The 19,327-nt window shown below is 37.6% G+C and overlaps 2 protein-coding genes across 4 annotated transcripts in view; one reads left to right on the top strand and one right to left on the bottom strand.

Annotated features, from left to right (window-relative positions):
• tbl1xr1a (TBL1X/Y related 1a) overlaps positions 1-3,319 on the top strand; it is a 48,550-nt gene extending 45,231 nt beyond the window's left edge. For all 3 annotated transcript variants that reach the window (XM_079482463.1, XM_079482464.1, XM_079482465.1), the window contains 3 exons: positions 423-588; positions 740-841; positions 1,282-3,319. In XM_079482463.1, coding sequence (XP_079338589.1) covers positions 423-588; positions 740-841; positions 1,282-1,308 — 295 coding nt within the window. In that variant the 3' untranslated portion in view covers positions 1,309-3,319. The remainder of the gene's footprint in view (positions 1-422; positions 589-739; positions 842-1,281) is intronic.
• The window catches only part of LOC306909085 (uncharacterized protein), a 78,333-nt gene continuing 62,319 nt past the window's right edge, over positions 3,314-19,327 (bottom strand). Inside the window, exons 14-18 of the mRNA XM_079482462.1 lie at positions 6,530-6,644; positions 5,316-5,439; positions 5,037-5,106; positions 4,769-4,872; positions 3,314-4,444 (exon numbers count right to left, since the gene is read on the bottom strand). Coding sequence (XP_079338588.1) covers positions 4,282-4,444; positions 4,769-4,872; positions 5,037-5,106; positions 5,316-5,439; positions 6,530-6,644 — 576 coding nt within the window. The 3' untranslated portion in view covers positions 3,314-4,281. The remainder of the gene's footprint in view (positions 4,445-4,768; positions 4,873-5,036; positions 5,107-5,315; positions 5,440-6,529; positions 6,645-19,327) is intronic.

The raw sequence follows: 19,327 nt of genomic DNA, 5'->3' as shown, positions 1-19,327 counted from the left end.
CCCTCCTCCTGACGCTGTTTTGCAGATATGTGTCCTTTTGAGGTCATTGGCAGTCTCATGTGATATCTGCTCATGCATGCATGATTGTTAATAAATGTTTTTACTTGTGTGATACTAGTTTTATAATGCTCTACATGAATAGTGTAGTACCTGCTTCACGGGTTTAGTTTTTTCCCAAACATAAGTTTAGAACATAATGGACAATAACATGCCTACTTGATCAGTAAACAAAGGTGATATTGCCCCCTTGTGTTAGAAGTCAGTTGTACATAAAAAATAAAGCAAGATTTCTGCAGTTTTACCAACTTGTTCACACCGGTTAACATGAATTTGTATTTATGTGCGTATAATGTGTTCTTGAACTCAAAGTGTCTTGTTTTAAATGAACTAAAGCTTTATCCCGACTTTTCTAACACCTCTAGCGCTTCCTTTGACTCCACTGTTCGGCTTTGGGACGTAGATCGAGGCATCTGCATACACACACTAACCAAACACCAGGAGCCTGTGTACAGCGTAGCCTTCAGCCCTGACGGACGTCATCTAGCCAGCGGCTCTTTCGACAAATGTGTCCATATCTGGAACACACAGGTAAGAAATGTCTGGCAATACATTCGATGAGCTGTTTGTACAAGATGACAGCCGCTGCTATGGGTCTGACCCATGACATGGCTTAAAGGGATAAATCACCCAAAAAACATGATTTGCAAACCACTGAACGTAATTTTATTTATTTCTACAGACTGGTGCTTTAGTCCATAGCTACAGGGGAACAGGGGGCATTTTTGAAGTTTGCTGGAACGCTGCGGGAGACAAAGTAGGAGCAAGTGCATCGGACGGTTCTGTAAGTTCAAGTTTCATTGTGTCTTTTCTCTTAATTCACATTTATGCAACACCAAAAAATTATTTATTTTATTACTTATTTTCGCATATCTTCGCTCTCATTCCTAAACTGCTGATGTCCAAATTTAGTTTTTTATGTAACGGAAGAAACACTGAAGCCACACTATTTAATCATTCAAAAAGTACAAAGTTGACAAACACTTTTAAATACTTTTTATTGGTTAGATATTTGCAAAACGCAGTGACCATCAAAAGGATGACTACTAATAATTATTTATGGCAAAAAATTAAAATCACGGAATAGGATATACAAGGTTTCAGAAGGACAGCAGCAATTTGAAACTTGTTAAATAGCATTGGTACCGACAGTTTGCCAGCATTTCAACACAAGACCTCTAAACAAAAGTGACGTTAAGTAATTATTATTTTGTTTTTCCCCAGGTTTGTGTATTAGATCTGCGGAAATAGCGCTACTTGCTGGAAGCCATGGACCGACTATGAATGTGTACATAGCCAAAATGACTGTCCCTGACCCTCAAACTGCTACAGTCCCCAGTGAACCATGGCCAGCCACTACAGACAAATACAAACAACAACATCAAGCACCCCAACGCAACAGGCCGAGCGGATGTGATTCCAACCAGAGACATTCAAATGACTTTTTAAGTGACACAGGTTGAAAAAAAACAATATAACAAAGGAAGAATGGCAACAGGTCTGGTATATGTACCAAATTTGGAAGATATTTTACTATTTGTTCTTCAAAACCAATCTCATCAAAATAAACAAACAAAAGGATTTTAATATTTGTTGGTAGTTCCGTTTCAAGTGTGCAGACATATCAGCTTTTTCTTTACCTTCCCCCTCCTTTCTTTCTTTCTCTCTTTCTTTCACACAAACTTTTGTTTGACTCACAGCTGCATGATTTCAGGACTCGTGGATATCTCCATATTTCATGAGAACAGTTATTTAGCGTCTTTTGCTACTCGACGTTTTGTGATTTTAACAGTGTGGGGACATACAGCTTATCGTTCTGTTTTAGTTTTGTTTTGACACAGTGTTGTTAGTTCTCTTGCAGTCATCTGAATGAAAACCTTGTTTTATCCCCTAAATGAAAGATTGAATTCATCAGAGTGACCACAGGCACAGACCATTCAAGCATATGCAACTCTTCAGTGCTGTATTAAGCTCTTACGTGTTTCCTTATTCGTAAAAATTCAGTGTTCAATGCTAAACAGTTTAAGATATTTCACCTAAATAATGCATCCCAGGACAACGACGTGCATGTACATGAAGAAAGGAAAGACTTGCATTTAGGTCTTCATTATTTCTAGATCCCATTTGGTGGGATTCAGCTTCTTTTTGATGTTTTATAGCCTTTTTAACTACAGCAGTTCAAGTTTTTGTGTTGTATTGGTTGTTTGTGTACAAGCCAAGAATTATAGTTGATTTCAACACGTGGATTATTTATTCACAGGTTTTTTTTTCTGTCAATAATACACATTTTTAGATAAAGACTGAGCAGGTCTTTATTGGAATACCTGAAGCTTAAAGCAAGTCTTTGTTGGTCAGTACTGAAATATCCAAATCACATTTTTTAAAGTGACTTGGGTGCTTTCCTGCTCTCTTCAGTTTTCAGACATCTTATTCTTTTGGGTTCTGTGCACAGCGTGTAATGTAACGTCTGGTCATGTGATCATTCTGCCGTGTAATTGAGACATGCTAATATTGGTTTATAGTTACTGCATGTATCGGGATGCCAGCGCAGGAGCGACATCTTTCAAAATCGAAGTCTGCTGTCCATACTAATGTACTTGATCTCCCTGTCTTTCTAATGCCTCAACCAATAAGAAAACTGAATTAGTCACAGGCCCCAAATGCGTGTTACTCTGTGACTGTCCCGTGATAGAGGCTTGTCCGCGTTGTCTCAATCTCAAGTTATGTTTAGGATATCACACGATATTTAACCTTGCGTTTTATACAGAGTGTTTCGAGGTCTGTATAAAATCGGCTACTTTTAAATGGCTTCAAGATCCATCTGATCACTATTTATTACTGTATGACAACAGAAGGGTATTTCGGTCCCCCTTGTCTCTATCCCAGCATCTGCCTGCCCGCAGTTACCTTTATTTCTCCACGGTGTCATTTTCTATCATTATTCTTACTGCGTCTGTGTCCCCTGGTCTTTTTGTACTCTTTTAAAACTTTTGTAATTCACATTTCTTTGTAGCTACAAAAAATAATAAGAAAAAAGAAAAAAAATACAAAAACCCAAACAAACTAGTGCAGGTGGGTTTGAGGGTGTACAGCGTAGATTTGGGTTTTGGTCACTGATCCCCATGTGTTTTCAGATGTCCCCACACCTGATCTTTGTTTCCCCAGTCAAACGTTTTTGGTTGCAAAACTCCCCCTTGCATTGCGTTGATCTGTTGTCATTTGAATCAGATCTGAAGTCCAAAATAAAGTATATTTTGATATTACTATTGTTGTTTTATTCTCCTGATTTGTCTTTATGACATTTGTTTGAAAATGATGAAATGCTACAATGAATGTGGTTGGGTGTTGCACATATGTCTATGATGGCATACATTTTCATATTTACGTCAACTTTTAAGCCAGGCTTGATATGCATAAATTAGCCAATGCCATGAATTTCTAACAGCATTTCAGACATCATAAAATGTAGCATGTCATAAGAACTATTTTGCTTTAAGGACGTGAGGTTGGATAAACAGATTTAAATGTTTAGGTGCACCTTTTCTCTCATAGATACACAAGAAATGAATATAAGCAGTGACTGTTTCTTAGTACATTGGTTACATTAGTTAGGTAAATACAATTAAGAATCATATAAAAACAAAAGCTCAAGTGCATTTATTGATTTGTGTGAAGCACACCTCACGCCTTACAGTTTGTTTTGTTGTTTTAGATTAAATTCCCTCGTTCAAAGCACAAATTATATACTGAACATCAACAACAGGCTATGTTCTTTTTAGGAGCAGCTCTTCTCGCCCTGCTTTGATGATGCACATTTAATCACTGTGGATTGTAAAAGTATGTTTCACTGAGAGTTCATGCAATTTACTGGATTATAATAACAGGGATATATAAAACATGCACGAAGGAGGGGCCAGTCTGCCCTCTGAAAGTCTATAAATCTCTTGCGTGAGGTGCCATCAGCAAAGCAAGAACAGAAAATGCCCTCTGCTCATGTTGCACAACTGGTGTGGTATTATAAATGAGGTTTTTGGGCAGGATCGCCTCAGGCTCATCCTGTGATCAATGTGTAATATAATTGTGCAAATCTCCGGAGAGTTGGAGACGTTAGCTGTGTTTGGCCTGGGTCTCTGGCACAGTTTGCGGTAATAGCTGACCGTTCCTGAGGGATCGACACAGCGTACTCTGTTCCACATGACATCCAGTCACAAATGTCGGGGCTCCTCAGAGGAGAGAAGAGTTGCCGTGGAGTGTGTGAGACATGTTCTCTGTGATCATGAGAATGCACTGGAAGATGTCGTAAACCACGGCGAACAGGAAGTAGATGGGAAGCAGCCAGTAAAGACTGAAAAGTCTCTGGGTCACCGGCAAAGGCACTGCGATATGGCTGTAAACATGATTAATTAATAAAAACTCACTTTTATAACCATAGCAACATGTTTCAGATCAGTTTTATGTTTATACCTCAATACAGGGGTTAAAAATGAACCTTAAATAGAACAAAGGTCATATGTAAAGTGTTTTCTGTCCGTCAGTTTTAAATGTTGACTGTCACTATGAACTTTCAGTATATAAACAAATATTTTTTCATGTCAATTTTATTACTGCACCCACAACGTACAGTGTTTATACAGATAGAGTTCTCAGAAAAGATAAAACTGTACTGTACGTGTATGTAGCCATTCATGCGGACATTCTTTACTTTACTCACTTGAAGCGCTCCGACCTGGAGGTCCTCAGCATCAGAAAGATGAACAGGCCCACCTCCGTGTTTAGGGAGAAAGATACCACTTTGTCAAGCATTACAACAAATCCCTGCACGAAAGAAGAGAATGAAAAAGTGACCTTCTATTGACCGACAACTAGGAGTTTGAATGTAAGGCTGAACCTAAAGGCTGAAGGGAGATGTTCAGAGGTTTAAAGCAAAAAATAATCCTCAAATAGTAAACAGACACTTTTGGCTTTAAATGAGCACTGACCTTCGGATCACAAGCCGAAACGACAAAAATCACGCCAAACGCCAAAAAGGACAAGAAGCCACAGAAGAACCTGAAAAAGGGGAAAAGCAGAGGGATTGCTGAAACCCGGAAAATCTGTGAATTATAGTGATTGATCAAAGCCAGTGTTTTTAATGCTCCACAAGTCTTTTCTATTAGCAGAGTAAAGGAATATGCTGGATGTGTAAGCAGTGACGGGCTGTAAAAGCTTAAAGAAATGGTGTGTGAAATGATCTGCCATGGGCTGAATGCAGAGTTTACCGTCTGCAGTGCTGTATGCTCTGGGCTAATGTCCTCCACTGTGAGCTATGGGGCAATAGCCTCATGCTGATTCTTGCCATCCATTCTGCGTTCTCCGTCCAATGTGTGCTGACCAAACCGTCAACTGAAAGCAAAGACGACGACCGGGTCATGAAATTTGCAATTCCATCCTATGGATCTATAATCTATCTGTCTATCATCCATCCTATCTGCCTGTCAGTCTGTCTGTCTGTCTGTCTGTCTGTCTGTCTGTCTGTCATCCTTCCATCCATCCATCCATCCATCCATCTGTTGTCTATCTGTATGTCTGTCTGTCTATCCATATATCCATCCATAAAGTTAAAACTATGAGAATTTAATAAAAGCATTATGGGATTAAAGTGTATTTTAACAACCAAACTTAATATATTTAATGTAATATTCTATCATTTTCCAATGTTTAAGTATAATTTTGTGAATATTTCAAATGTGAATACATCTAATGTCTATGTGCAGTGTGTCTCAGTTCAGTATGATGAAAATGCATTTCTCTATTCTTGGAGTCAATAGATATTCCAATATGTAGTCGTCCTTGGATATTCAAAGTTTTGCAGTTCATCTAAGAAACACGTTATTGTTAACATTCTAAACGTATGGCGTTTTCTTGTTGTTGATTTAAAGCTTAACACTTTTCTCCCTCTGACCTTCATCTCATATTAAAAATAATGAGTCTTTTCAAACCACATACACTTCTCTGTACACTCTCTTCCTGTACCACAACACTGTTTCACACACTAGCGACTAGAAGCCAGATGCAGGATCACGATCAGTCAGAATTAACAGATGGAGTTTGTCACATGCGGGCCACTCTAATGTGTAACAAAGGCTATTTGAATTCATAGCCTAGTGAGCTATGGGTTGTACATAATTCACACTGACACCTTCTGCTGAGAGCTTTGCTGGACTGAGCCCAGATCCAGGCTTCAGTCCCTGTGAGAGATGCAGCATTCAGTATAAAAGAGCCAAAAGCAGTTTGAGTCAAGGCTAGAAATGAATGACCTCAAACCGAGGCCTCGGTCTTGTGTAGGACACGCTGCCGATTGTGTGTTTGGAGAATATTCCTTGTGGGCTGCTCTGCTCTTGGAATCATTTGGAAATGCACCAATAATTACGTAAAATGGGTTATAAACGCCATTTCATGTTGACTTTAAATAATGAAATAAAAGAAAACACACTTGTGTGCTTCATGGCCGTGCCCATCACAAGGAAGCTGACGGTTATACTGATGGTGATGAAGATCTGGATCAGCTCCGCCACCCAAGAGAACCGGCTATACCGCTGTGTGATGATCTGAGGAACATACAAAAATCGTCAAACACGTCAGTGATGAATTAAAGCACACACACGTGATAGGAAATGCTGCATTGAGGACAGGTCACACGCATTAAGATGCTGTTATACCAGCAGTTCACCACTAGAGGACATCATTTCTCTTTTCTGAGCACAACTGGACTAGAACACTGAATTTAGTGGATGGCTGCACAGAGCTGCTAGCAGTTAATCTTCACCGTGAGGCGCATAGGTTTGATTAAATAAAGTGAAATAGAGAGATCCAAAAGAGAAGATCAAAACAGCCATTTAGGAACAGCCCTTTTTCCCAGCACTAGCTCAACATCTCATGCCGTTTATTCTTCTCCACGGTCGACTCAACACTCTCCAACTCATATTTGGGGATAGGCTTCTTGCATAATTTACATTTCTGAATTAAGAAGACAAGCGTTTAATGCATAAAAAATTAAGCAACATCAATCACCAAAGCATTTAACGCTATCTTAATAAAAAAAGTTAGTTTTAATTTAGCCGATAGGTATCGTTTGTGATTCCCTCAGCGAAAACTCTCCCACAACGTCGTCCAAACCCAGCTGTCTCCCAAAAGACTGCATTCAATGGCCTTAAAGACAGCGGACTGAGATGTCTTTGACACATTTCTGTGGTTGAACTTTAAACTAATTTTGTTATTTTGTCTTCTACACATGACTTCTGTACCCTTATATTACAGAGTTTTTTCATTTTATACTCGCCTCTAGATGTCCCTCTCAACAGCGTGGCAATGCATTAGGATTATTTATTTGATTTATTCTATATGGTTAATACTTCACAACTGCAAAAATAATTCGTTTATTCCACAGTATTCGGCGCTATTTTATAGAGAAAATAAAAGAAATGATTGTTCTGGTAATTTGTAAGATTGTGTTGGCGGTAAAAACGTGTAAACATCAAAATCATAATCACAAAACGTATTTTTTACAATCTTCCAAAAGTCTTCCAAATATCCATAAGCTTTTGGTTGAGGGAACCAGTGCGGCGGTATCTCTCGGGTTTAGCCTACAAAAATACATCATCCCTGTGGCATGCCAATTTGTAAAGTAAACATGACGCGCCTGTGAACATAAGCATACCCAGGTTTAACCCAGAAGCGCTTTTTATACACCCTTTGCCGCCATATATGGCGTATGTAAATAATGTTTACATTAATACACATAAATAAGTATGTTGAGTAGCACAGACACAGTTGTGCACACCGCCGTGTTTTGGTTGTACTCGTGCATGCCTATGGACTGAATGTGTAACGCATGACGTCACTGCTGTGTATCAGTATATCTGGAAGTTTGCAAACACACAAGTTTACTAAACGTGAAAGCATCATGACTCACAACTCAAAAAAGAAAAACAAGGCCAGATTGTACTGCTGCACCAGAGCAACCTCTTGACATTTCCAGACCCCTGACCTATCCTCACCTTTCCAGAAGAGGGAGCCGATTGTGTGCTCGAGGTCACATGTATCGTTGAGGTTTATAGAAGTTTTAAAGGTCAACACTGCCTTAAACAGATCATTATGCCATTTGTGGGCTACAAAAATGAAAAACAGTGCTTTTAGCAAGAGCACGAGCTGAACTTTGAGCTCAAAAGCACTTTGAGCTGTGGCAAAGCCACTGCGCGCTGAAAATGTAACTTTGCGAAAAATACTTTGATTGTAAAAGTTCCTCTCCTCCATCAATAAATCAGGAACGAACTCAAAAGAGCCTCTGTGTGGGCTAGAAAATTTGGTCTTCGGCAAGTGAAGTCTGTGTGAGTTCTATTCTGATTCGTGCCTTGTGTGTGAGCGCTCCTGATCTTTTTGTGGTTGGCGGTTCTGACTCATATCTGACATTTCCATCTTTCAGCCCTGTCTGTGGAATCTCAGCTCGGCTCATCATCCCTGGGCTCTTTCTTTCCCTCGACCCGGCATGCTAAGATAGAAATATTCGTTCTGATATCACATATCTGGCTCTTCTTGCTCACTCTATTGTGATAAGAAACTTTAACATGGAAACTGACAACAAAAAACAAAAAATATCACAGATTTGTGACGGTTAGAGCTGGGCGATACTGTATAGCTAAATTATAGCTGTAAATTGTATTTCTGTACTTTTTAGCCTTTGATCATATTCAGTATGTCAGTTTAACATTTGCACGGAAATGCCTTATTGTAATAACACAAACTAAACTCTTGTTTGCATTTTGAACTGGAAAACAAACTAAAATCTTCTTTTGCATTTTGAACTGATCCACAAACATCACATGATCAAACTTTAATGCTACTTGAAAGCTGTCTTGGTGTTCGAATACTTGCAAATTGCAATTTATTTGGTCAAATAAAGTGAAACAAAATCATTGGTATACAGTATATACTGTAAAAATGTTTAGGGTCATGTACTTTTAATTGTTTTCCACATCTCTGAAATTCATTAAAGCTATTTAACATCTGAAATGTAACTTAAAGAATATTAAGAAAGAATCAAGCATTAAAGTATCTTTATTGTTGTTTCTGTTTGTCTAGAATTAGTTCAAAAAGTACTTTCACCTGAGATGATTTTTAAGAAGTTTTAAAGTGATATTTTACCCAAAAATGAAAATTCTGTCATCATTTACTCACCCTTCTGTCATTTCAAAGCTGTATGAACACAAAAGAAGATATTTAGAAGAATTTAACGTTACAACATCAGTACCAATTGACTTGCATTGGTTTTGTGTCCATACAATAGACGTGAAAGTCTGTTTGGTAACCAACTTTCTTCAAAATATAATCTTTGGAGTTCTGCAGAAGAAAGTCATACAGGTTTGAAATTAAATGTGTAGTTGACAGACCAATATGCAAATATGTCCAAATTGTTATCCTACCAATCAGGATAAATCTCTCTTATGTTGACGAACACTTTTTAATACTTTTTATTGGTTAGATATTTGCAAAAACAAATGATAACTATTAATAATTATTTATTGCACAAAAATATGTTTCAGAAGGGTAGCGGGGATATCCCCAAAAAAGCCTAAAAACAAATCTAACTCATTTATAATGTAGACGACTATAAAGCAAGTTCACAGAGGTGAATTATTTCTTTGAAACACTATGTAAATCTTTGCTATGCTGTGATAGAATATAAATGTACATCCACTTAGAAAGACTGCTGATATTAGACTCAAATAAAAAGATCACATAGTTACACACTCATAAATTCCTTCTCTATCACTGTACATCTGCCAAGAGATGCCAGCCTCCAGTCCTTCTCAAGGCCCATTCCTCAAAATAAGGTCCATGCCAAATGCTCTGGAAAAGTTTTGAGGGACCGGTCAATGGTGTGTGGAGCCAAAAGTCCACGGAGAGGAGACTGTACGCTTCACTGCCTCTAAATTAGATCACAAATTCTCGCTAGTGATACTGTCTCACCACTGGCCCCTCCGGCAAAGTACTGCACGATATGGTTTAATACTTTCCCTCTGTTGTCCTGCCACCAAATGCTCATACACACCGGAATTAAAGCGCATTTACAGAGAAATTAAAGAGTTGGATGTTAATAAAGTGGCAAAACCTAAAGGGAGAAATGAGGAAGTGGCATTTCATTTCATTAGGGACACTGCTGTGAGGTGGACAGACCTAATTAAAGGAACATTTCATAATTTATTTCAGTCCAAACTTATAATTATTTTCTTTTATTTCTGGATGACATACAGTATGGTTTGAATTGTAAACGTGATTGAGAGCCATTGGCAACATTCTGAGCAAATAATTGGTTGAATTTTGGTAGTTTGTATGCCTCTGAATACTTGGAAATCGCACAAGTCACGACATAGTTTCATGTCAGGAAAGAGTGAGGCATTTTAAAAAATTGGCTAAATATCCTACTGTTCTCAAGTCAGTGACATTGAGGTGGGTAAATAATGACAAATCTTACAATTGTAGGTGCACTGTTCCTTTAAATTCACACAGACGTCTAAAGACAAACCTGATATCTGCTTTTTAAGATTTATACACAAGCACCTGAAAACCGAGCCAATGATGGATGATTTGTTAGAGGTGTTATCTCTGCATCCTCTGTTATAATTCAATGTGACTGTCATAACATTGCGTGCCAAAATCCTTTCCAAAAACTTACGTAAATAAAACATGATCCACACCGGAACGCATTTGAGATGCAGACAATTTGTGCGCTTATCTACTTTACGAAAGTTTTTGAACCGCGTGAAAGGAATACATCACTCATAAACGTAAGATGTATCCATGCAGATTAGCATCCCAAAGTTTCGAGAGAAGAGACTTTGTTTAGATCCTGGATGCGGCACATATGGAATTGTCAGTCTGATACACACCGCCTCAGACAAGCAAATGAAAAGTGTTCACGTCCGTATAAATAGAAACAAGAATTTTGATCCACTACAAGGCTGTTGCCACCGAGCTTCTTCTCAGAAATTCTCAAAGTTGTCTCTGTAAACGTCGCTCGCGATGTTACTTTGTGAGTTTGCGAACCACAGGCCTTTTGAGCTTCTTACATCGCGACTAAACCTTAAAGCTTCACAAAACATGGTTTGAGCTGACGTGTGGTATTTCATTTATTTTTTATTTGCGTGCTCACGGTTTTATCCTGTAGCTTAAACCTTCCATGTGCCTTGAAGCTAAACTTGTGCATCTTGCTGATGCGCTGTGAACTTCTGTGGGTCTGAATTGAGTGGACTGTAGATGGAAAAAAACATGTGTAACACCCCTAAGGTAAAAAAAACCCCTACGTGATCATGTTCATGCCATCTAAATCTAAAAATCTTAAAACAGCAAAAGCTCAAAGACAAATGCAAATAACGGTAATAAAGATAACACCTAATGTGTGTCAGTGTTACATCAGTTAAACATATTTCTGTGCATACTTAAAATAACCTTACAGGAGTAGATGCTACCCCGTCCGGCTTCGGTAGACAAAACATTCCCCAGCAGCCGCACAAATCAAACCTACTTTCTTAATAAGCACGAGATAACCTTTGGATTAAAGAAACACCTCATGTTGACAGAAACCTTTATCATTAATTACATTGTTTGAAATTTCCATTAAAGTGTCATTTTATATGTCAGCCGTTCTTATCACTTCTGTTTGAACACATTAAAATGGGAATCTTAAAGGTTTCCGTTCGGGAGCAAACTCAAGGTCAGCTCAAGGCGCGCTTTGAACAGATGGAGGAGTTTTGATTGATGGCCTTTCTGAGGTCAGAGCCAGCTCATCATTATGCTAATCATCTCCAAGACAAAAGATCTTTTGCATTGATCCTTTGTTCAAACACGGCCGTGGACTGTGATTGGACAAATTTACACTTCGGACGTGAACGTTTAGCTAAGAGGTGAACAGGTTTCTCTGCCGTTTTCAGCGGAGGCTATTTCGCACTGAGAAAGTGATAAATTATTTATGGATTATGTGATTTATTCCTTATAAAGAATTGCAAAGTTGCAAAACTTCACCAGGCTGAGCTTTGACCGTGGAAACATACATGTGTTCAGCACAGGATAGATAAAACAACCGGCAGAAGACAAGCAAGCCTGTCAGGGGCTCTCCAGCAGGTGCGGTGAAACTACAGTGCGTTTCAATCATCGCCTAGGAGAAAGTCGCCCGACAAAGAATCTCAGACCTGATGCAAAACAGCCCTGCGTCTCCCAAATGCCTGAAGCGGACTCTGAATAATTGAGGCAGTGCCTGGAATGTCAAGACCCTGCGAAATCTGCGTACTTGTAGTGTGATCAATGAGAGGGACTATATTTCCTGACAACCAACTTATCATGTTTACATTAAGAGTCTGGGTTACTGCTAATGCTGTTATATGTTGTTCGGCAAAATCATCTGTTTCAATGGATGCTTCTGAATTAAGGAGCTCTATTTGCTGGCTGGGAATATAAAGTGGTCAATGCAAAGCATTCACATGTATATTTCCCTCTAGAATGCACGCTCCGTGACCCTGAGGCAGGCTGTATTATGTGCCAACGCAAGCAAAAAGGCCGGAATTATACAGAATCGGTGGCACAGGAGAAACTGTACACCTCTGGGATTTTTGGACTATTTCATTTTGTTAGCTGCTCTTGTATAATCCAGCTATTAAACTGAGAAACACTGCAGCACTGTAAACAGTTTCATCACTGCGTTATAGCATCATGTTTTCCATCTGTTTAGCTTCTCTTCTACAAACACTATTTAATTCACTTTCAGCATTTTAAATAGATTTCCTTTCACTTTGCTTACTTCAGAGGTATATTTAAGGGTTAAGGGTTCTACGGCTTTAGACTAGTCACAGATAAAATAAAAGCTAGATTCAGTCTTAACTGAAAACACATTGCATTAAAATATCTTAAAATAAGTTTTGTAATGTAATGTAACGCTAGTAATGTTTGCTTGTAAGGGTCTTTGTACAGGAAACCGCCTCAACATGTTGTAATTTCGACATTATAATTTTGGCAGCGTGCAAGTGGATTAATAGAAAGTATTGAAAGTAGTTTTTTAAGATGTAGATGTTTATTTTTCTGAGACTAAAATGACAGTTTTGCATCATGAATAAACAAACACATCATATAAGCCAAGCATTCACTTAATGCAAATATGCTAAATAAACCACCGGGAGACTGTTGACATTAGATATTATTTACTAGAATAATCTAGCTTGTTCTATAAAAACCATGTACTGTGCTGTGCTTGACCTTTTTTTTGTGTTTTTTTCTTATTTTCCCCTGTAAAGCTGCTTTGGAGCAATGCACATTGTGAAAAGCGCTATATAAATAAAAAATTGAATCGTCCATAAATTTTCTGTAAATTCCATAACAAATAATACAGAAATGATTTAGAATTAAAACGGTTAAATAACTGATGTAAATGTAACAATACTCATATATTCTTATTATATGAATAACAAATATGAATTTAATGTTTCATGTATAATGAAGATCTAAATTTTAAGATCTACTTTACAAACTGTTAAAAAATAATCTTTAAAATGTTATGTTACCATTACTATAATTATGTTTAACTGTCCATGTCATTTCTGTAAGTCGTGTTCTGTTTATGTGTTTCATTTTGATCAGTTTGTCACATTTTCTTTAGAAATCAGCTGTGACGTACAAAAAAGTGTTTTAAAGGACCAATCACTTATCCATACAGTGAGCGCAAATATGAATATGCTATATAGCGCATGATGTCACTAGCGTCATTTATCTCCAAGCAGGAGATACTACTTTCCCCTGAAAATAGTCTCGGTTAAGTGTATAGTTTGTCCATTCTTATGTGGTTTCCTGTTAATTGAAGCAAAAATGTAACTTGTGTTCTATTGTGGACTTTATTTGACAATTTCAGGACAGAAAACAGTTTCTCTGCTTGTGTATTTGCACAAGGTACTTCACTATATTCCGTGGGGAAATTTAGGCTTTTCAGCTTTCCCTGACCGGCTCTATCAACATCTTTTAGAAACGTGTCCATTGTTTTGCATTTTTCAAGCAGAAAAACAAGTTACAGCTCCGTCTCTATTCTAATGCCATTGTGTTGTGCTCGCTATTTGTTCTCCATCAGTTTACTTGTTATGCTGTAAATGCGCCTCCATCTCTTCCCACCTCTCATAGCTTCAGCTGTGAGGATTCATTGGCTCAGCACTCCCATCTGCATAATCCTCCCCTATATTGTGTAGCTCAAGACAGACGAGCTCTTCAAATTACATCAATCTCAGAGCTGCCCAACAATGACTCACCCACATTACCTGTTATTAGCCTTCCACAGCCTGTCTGTTAACCGGCATGCAAATGAGCACATCACATATCATTGCGGAACCTCAAGGGCATTATGGGTCAGGCCAACCCACTGTCCCGACATTTCTCGTAACATCTCATAAGAGCAATCTAATGCATTCGTTACCATAAAGTCTGTTGAACCACACCATGCTGAGTCACCCCTTACCTTGAAAGACCTGTTTTATAGATTCATATCTGAATAAGGAACAAAAGTTTACTTTTAGGAGAGTACTTCAAAGTTGCATTTCTTGTGCTTTTCAGCAGCCTTAACATCAAGGATGTGCTAGCAGTTCACAAAACAAAATGTGACATAAAAAATGACTAAGAACTTGAAAAAATCATTGGTGTCATTTACTGTTGGTATGGTGTGAAGTCTCAATGAAAGAATCTGAAGAACATAACTGTGAGTGATTCAGAAGCTGATTCAGAAATAAGAATTTTGTCTACCTTCAGGCGAGATGTTTTAAAGTGACAAGCGTTAAAACCAACCTAATAAATACTTATCGATTCTGTATATTAGTTACATATTACATGTACGAGCAAGCTGGCAAGATACGTTTTGCATCCCTGTGATGTCACTTTCTGTCTTCAGAGAGCAGCATTTGCAGTGACATTTTAAAGGAAAGACGTCTTCAGCAATAACGTCGTGAAGCAACAGCTGTTTTTGTGGGATTTAACACAAGTAAAGATAAAAACACTGATGGATGATTCCATGTTATTGATGATGTTGTTTTTTTCTGTACTAAACTAATATTTCAACTTTTACTTTTGTTTTTCACAAAGAAGAAAAACTCTGCCCGAAGTTACTCTCTCTTTAAAATTGTCATTATTACACATTTCGGAGTAAATATAAACACTTAACAAACCATATTTAGGTTAGCTTTACATCCATTTGTGTGACAGTGTTAGCCTACTGCTTATCGTCTGCTGGTGTGGACGCAAATATATGTATAATTATTGTTACAGTTATCTCAAACCCTGAAGGTGTCCCTCGAATGCATATTGAAAAATGCATATCCAAAAACTGATGCTAAAATAAACCATAATCTTCCCAACAATTATTGGCCCCACTGTGGATTCTTACTATGAATCTGTCTTGTTCAGATCTGTCTTGTTTTTGTAATACTGTGTTGGAATGTCAACCAGAAGCTGCGAAATTGTTTATTTGCAGCATTAAAATTTGCATAGTATTAACACAACATCAGCAATCCTTCTCAATATCATGTTCACTTTCTCTGAGCTATTTCTGAGATTATAATATACCTATTATTTACATGACATTAGTAATCACGTTTAATATCACAGTAAGTGACAATATTATAATGTGCAAAAACACAATATTAGTCATCACGGCTAATGTGGTTACTGACGCTGGGTTACTTGCAATATTATAAAGTTAACATTTGCAATGATCCCAAACCAATGCAAATAGACTGTGTATGTTAAATTCATAATTCAAGTTAAACGTAAGATGTTTATGAAGTAAAGAAGACATGTCAGCAGTCTCCCAAACCCCAAAACAGGAAACATCATTAATAATGGAAAAATAATTTTGAAAGTAAATTGACATTTTCTCACCATATTTCGGTGAGAATTGCCTAATGCCAGACTCAATGTATTTTTTACCAGTACTGTTAAATCGTAGACCACTTTTCCATTGGAAGAAACTCTTTTCCGATTCGTTCAGTATCACCATCGATTCGCTCCATAATATCCATCCTCCCAAAATGTTCACATTTTCTTTGCTGTTTGGTGTTGACCCAGCTCTTTGCTTTATCAGATTCAGAATCTGAGTCTCTTAGTCCAAAGGTGTCACTATATCGATATCTGGCCCCTCTCGCTGATGTCCTCTAATATTTCATCTCTAGCGATGTCTATTCATATTTCTTCCCCCTGTCACCTTAAACCCAATTATAAAGCAAGCAGGTCAGGTCTCTCACATCTATTCATTTTACCTGACATCTCCCCACAGTGTTCCCCTGGACTTTGGCATTGGATGCTCCAGCTGAATAATGAATGGATCTCAGCTGTTTTAAGCTGTGCTCAAACGGTTCTGACAAATATTGACCCACAGTAATACAGAGAGAATTCTTAATACATCTTGATTGGCAGACACATGCTTTCCATCAGTCTCCACTGGCTGAATAATAGTGCCGAACAGAACGGATGAGGAAAAATAACTGTCGGCGGGTGAAATAATATGTTATTCACTCTAAAATATGCACTGGAATGATCAATTAAAAATGTATGAATGTTATAGTATGTTGGTACAAAATGAATGTTACTTAATATCTTTAAACGCTGCATGACTCCCACCGAATGCTTTCTGGGTAAAAATATTTAGTGTTTTACTGATTAAAGTGTATGATATTATGAATTTATTATTTAAGCGATGTTTATCAGCACCGGTTTCTCAGACTAAAAACAACAGAGCCATCACAGGGTGATCACTATTGATATTGAGTCTGGTTAAAGCTTGAAAGATTTTTTTTAGCTTGATAAGAATAATTAAATGTTTAAACCAGTTGACTTCTAGAGGGATCAGGATTTTCATTTGGGAAAATAAAGGGGTAAAATCCTCATTGACAGAGCGCTTGGATACGTAATTGATTCAAAATGGTGCCCCATAGCTTTTCACTTGTGGCACAAATCCATGTAGACAAATGCCATTGCATTTTTCCTCTTAAGAGAACTATGGGAAAAACATAACACATCAAGACTTAACTGTAGGTTAAAGAAAATTTGAATTCATGGTCCATTACAAAAGACTGATGCATTAGATAAATTCATGACCTGGTAGAACATCGTGTTCTTTAAATCTGCTGTGTGAGATAACTGTGTGTGTTTTTGTAACGGCAGATCCTGCTCTTAAATGTTATTCTGACCTCAGATGAAATGTGCCACAGTCATCTGTTTCTGACTCACTTCATCATTCAGAACACACAACACCATTTAAAGTGAGAAATATGATCTGAATATCGGCGGTGCATTTCAGGTAACCACCCACACCACCACCTCCTCAATGAGTGCTGCCATTGGAGAATTGTTTATTTCTCAGCGGTTTAGCCTTTAAAAACGATGAAATTGAGTATGTTCTCTACTCAAAAAAACTTTAAATTCATGATTCTGGTATTCTACATCGTCGCTGTCTTTCCAAAACCTCAGATGTCCAAAGTTACTGCTTTTCAGAAAATACGGAAACAAACACTGAACTTAAATACTGTGATTAAATGATTAAATGCTATGTTGTCAAATTTCACAAGTACTTTTAAATACTTTTTATTGGTTAGATATATTCGCAAAACCCAGCGACGAACATAAAGTGGAAATAATAATTAGGATTTATAGCAAAAAAAAGGAGATAACATTTTCAGAAGGACAGTAGCAATATGATAAATAGCTGGTAGACTGTATTCAAATGAAAACAAATTCTTTAAGATTCTTCATAATTTATTATATTCATAGCAGCAGCTATTTGCACTAAGGGTAACCGAAAAAAAGCTGTTTTTTATTAAGTTAAACGGGATTGGTACTTATTAATAGTGGCAGATAACGTTACTATTTGCACCTCATTATTTTTGTGCATTACACTCTTTAGGTCTGCGTAGATGGTTCCACTGGCACATTTTTATTTATAAAGCTATTAATGGTCATTTTCCCAGATATTTTACAAGTTTGTTGACCAGGAATCATCCCATTTGTAATCTCCGCTCTGTTAACGTTCTGGCTTTAAATATCCCACGTGTAACAACTGAATTTGGTAAGACTGCTTTTAGTCATGCTGCTCCTTGGTGTTGGAATGTGCTCCAAAAAGTTTTGAATCTGTATGTTTTTATTCCAACTGAACATTTTAAACAATTACTTAAGCAATCTAAATTTGAACAATGCACATGTTTTAAATGATCCCTTTATTGCTATTTTAAATCATTTTACATCTATTGTAAATCGGTTTTGTTTCTGTGATTCTGTGTAACTTGTGTAATTGTTGCCCCAGGGCTCCCTTGTAAAAGAGATTTTATTATCTCAATGGGACATCTCCTGGTTTAAATAAAATAAAATAAAAACAATAATAAAAGAGTGTAAATCATTATATTAATAAAAATTATCAAAACGATGGTAACTTATTGAAATATGAAAGCCTGACACCCACCCCTAACCTTACCCTAAACCTAAACTATAATAAATATGAATTTTATATATGAATATAAATTAATTTTAAATTGAACACAAATACCTTTATGATCTATAATCTTATAGAAATGGTCAAATTGCATTTTCAGCAAGAGGTGGATTAGAACCCCTGTCTCCAGTGCCAAAGCTATAAAGACTTTACACCTTACGCCACTCGAGTCATTCTTATACTTTCTCTACTCCAATCATATATTGGTGGGCGGAGCTAGTGCAAATACTCTCTGCGAACAAGGCGTGCTATTTGTACTCATTGTAAATAGACACTCCGATATTCATATGCAGTAACATGGCCACAACATCTACTGTATCAACATCTGTACGATTTATCGAAAGGCAACACTACCATCATTTGCATTTAGCAACACTGCTGGGGTGCTGGAGGTGGTGTGCAGGTAAGCAGACGTCTCTTTTGTTCCCACTGGGGCCAGAGAGAAACAACTGTCAATCACGTCAGTAGCTAGCAAGTATACTAACAATTTCCCCCAGCAGGGCTGGATCTGTAGCAGCTCACACACTCAAACACTCTATGGTGTATAGTAAATACACTGCTTGAGAGGGATTAAAGGCATTCTAATTCTAGACTCAACATAGCACACGGATGTCACAGGGGAAGTACCTCACACTGGGCGTGTCAATCACTCCTGCTTTAAAATCTCGTTTCCTTTCTTTACCTGTCTCTCTTCTGGCTGGGTGACATGTATTTGTGTGGCAGATAGATCAT

Source organism: Barbatula barbatula (assembly GCF_947034865.1).
Source record: "Barbatula barbatula genome assembly, chromosome: 20".
NCBI lineage: Eukaryota > Metazoa > Chordata > Actinopteri > Cypriniformes > Nemacheilidae > Barbatula > Barbatula barbatula.
This window is presented reverse-complemented; position numbering and strand designations above follow the sequence as displayed.